The 1,948-nt window shown below is 41.0% G+C and overlaps 1 protein-coding gene across 8 annotated transcripts in view; it reads left to right on the top strand.

Annotated features, from left to right (window-relative positions):
- The window catches only part of VPS13B (vacuolar protein sorting 13 homolog B), a 437,850-nt gene that overhangs the window by 418,660 nt on the left and 17,242 nt on the right, over nucleotides 1–1,948 (top strand). For all 8 annotated transcript variants that reach the window (XM_017730363.1, XM_017730354.1, XM_017730356.1 and 5 more), the window contains one exon: nucleotides 390–560. In XM_017730363.1, coding sequence (XP_017585852.1) covers nucleotides 390–560 — 171 coding nt within the window. The remainder of the gene's footprint in view (nucleotides 1–389; nucleotides 561–1,948) is intronic.

The following is a 1,948-nucleotide window of genomic DNA, read 5'->3' as shown; positions in this document are numbered from 1 at the left end:
TGGCTCCTGCTCCAAGCCTCTGCTCCGGCCTCCCGCAGGACACGGCCTCACGACTCCTTCTGTAAATATTTGTTTACCTTTCCATCACCCCCCTCTCCATTTAGATTAGCCTCACACAAGTCAGGGAACTGGAGAAAGATGTTCAGATGAGTTTCTGTTCCCACCGGCCAGGCAAACCTGGAGCAGGCTAATGTAAAAGGCGTGACGTGGACCGTAGCAGCAGCGTGGTGATGCTTAACAAATAGTAAAGCATGTTACACATGGGTGACTGTTCACTTGACTTGCTGTTCTGCTCATAAGCTCAGTGTTGCAGTGAGGCATACAATGTCTCCGTGGTTTAAATTAAAGCATTTTGATCCAGACCCAAATGTGTATCTCCATGCGTTTAGGTACACTGACATCAATTACCAATTTGGCAACAAGTCTTGCTCGGAATATGGATAGGCTGTCACTGGATGAGGAGCATTACAACAGACAAGAAGAATGGAGAAGGCAGCTTCCAGAGAGCCTGGGAGAAGGACTGAGACAGGGGCTCTCTCGTTTAGGCATTAGCCTTCTAGGTAATGTACTATTAAATATCAAGTTAAGTGATAATAACTGCTTCCTAATCTGCTCACTAGCCTTTTCTAACTGTGAGTTATAATTCAAAATTTGGGGGGGGGGGGGTTGGTGTCTTCTTGTGAAAAAGCCTCACAGTATGTATATTAGATACTGTTTATCAAGATTTAGTGAGTTTTGTATATGATTTTTGCTGATAAAATAATTGCAGATATAGAATGAGTTTGCATTTTCTTTGTGAAATAATATTTTCGCTGGTACATGATGTAGATCTGAAGGGAAAAAAAGAATAATTCTGCATCGGGCAGCGTGACTTGTAACTAATTCAACAAGAAGACGTCATCATGCTGATGTTTACTTTCCAATGAATTATAGGAATGCCTTCTGAACTGCTTGTTTTTGCAGCACTGTAGATATCAGGGATTCTTGGGTTTGTTTGAAAACCACTTCAACTTAGTGCAGATGTTAACTAAGCTTTGATGAGGAATTCTGCTTTTACAAAGAGACCCAGATCATCCTGATTCAGTGTAATTTTATTCATCAAGCAGCCAAGTGGTTTGGTTAGAAGTGAAGATTAGTCTATCCATTTCAAAATAGTACCTAAAAATTTGAAAACTAACCCACAGTGGAAAAAGTCTCTGTGAGAAGTTTTGCAGTAAGGGCTGGATTTTCTAGGTTACTTCGACTTGTCACACAGCAAAGGAATGCAGAACTGTATTGTTTGGCAGAGCTCCTCAGTATGTATTAAACAGTATGAATCTCTTAGAGATCAAAGTGACCAAAAGCAGTCCAGTGCAAAAGGTTAGAAGAGTTGAAGCTTGAAAGGATTTGTCCTGTTTCCTAATCTTCAGTAGTGTACACAACTCCTAAATTTGCAACCGCAACCCTGAAAGCCCCAAAGAGGAAGTGGTAAAAATGTTACAAGTTTGGGTTAAGTTGCTGGGAATTATTTTAAGCAATAACATTAGATGATGTGAAGCATTGTCATTTGATAATGCCTGTAAACCGGCAAGCGAGTGTCCTGGGAGAAATGTGCATAAAGGAGAAATTCCATATATTAGTAGCCACTGTCCCAATAGTAAGCTGTTACTGGTGTTGCAAATCAAAGGCAGTTTGGAGGAGGTTTTATTTTTCCCTCTTGTTTTATTGGGCTAAGGGCAGTCAGGTTGAGTTGCTGGATGAAAGATTATACTTTTAGAAGCACTGTCAGCCTGGAGTGTATGTGCTGGTGAAATGGTTTGGTGATCTTGGCTCAGTTATTAATAAAGCATCGAGGTAACATGGTGTCTGTATCCCCTTCACTGACACACTAGAGCCCTTCAGAGCTAAAAACATCAGCTGTACAGCCTGAAGTAAAGAGCAAAACTTTGTAGCTTTGGCTGTAACAAGG

This window comes from Corvus brachyrhynchos, unplaced genomic scaffold, assembly GCF_000691975.1.
Source record: "Corvus brachyrhynchos isolate BGI_N302 unplaced genomic scaffold, ASM69197v1 scaffold302, whole genome shotgun sequence".
In the NCBI taxonomy this organism is placed as follows: Eukaryota; Metazoa; Chordata; class Aves; order Passeriformes; family Corvidae; genus Corvus; species Corvus brachyrhynchos.
Note: the sequence above shows the minus strand (reverse complement) of the source record. Positions and strands in the feature narration are given on the sequence as shown.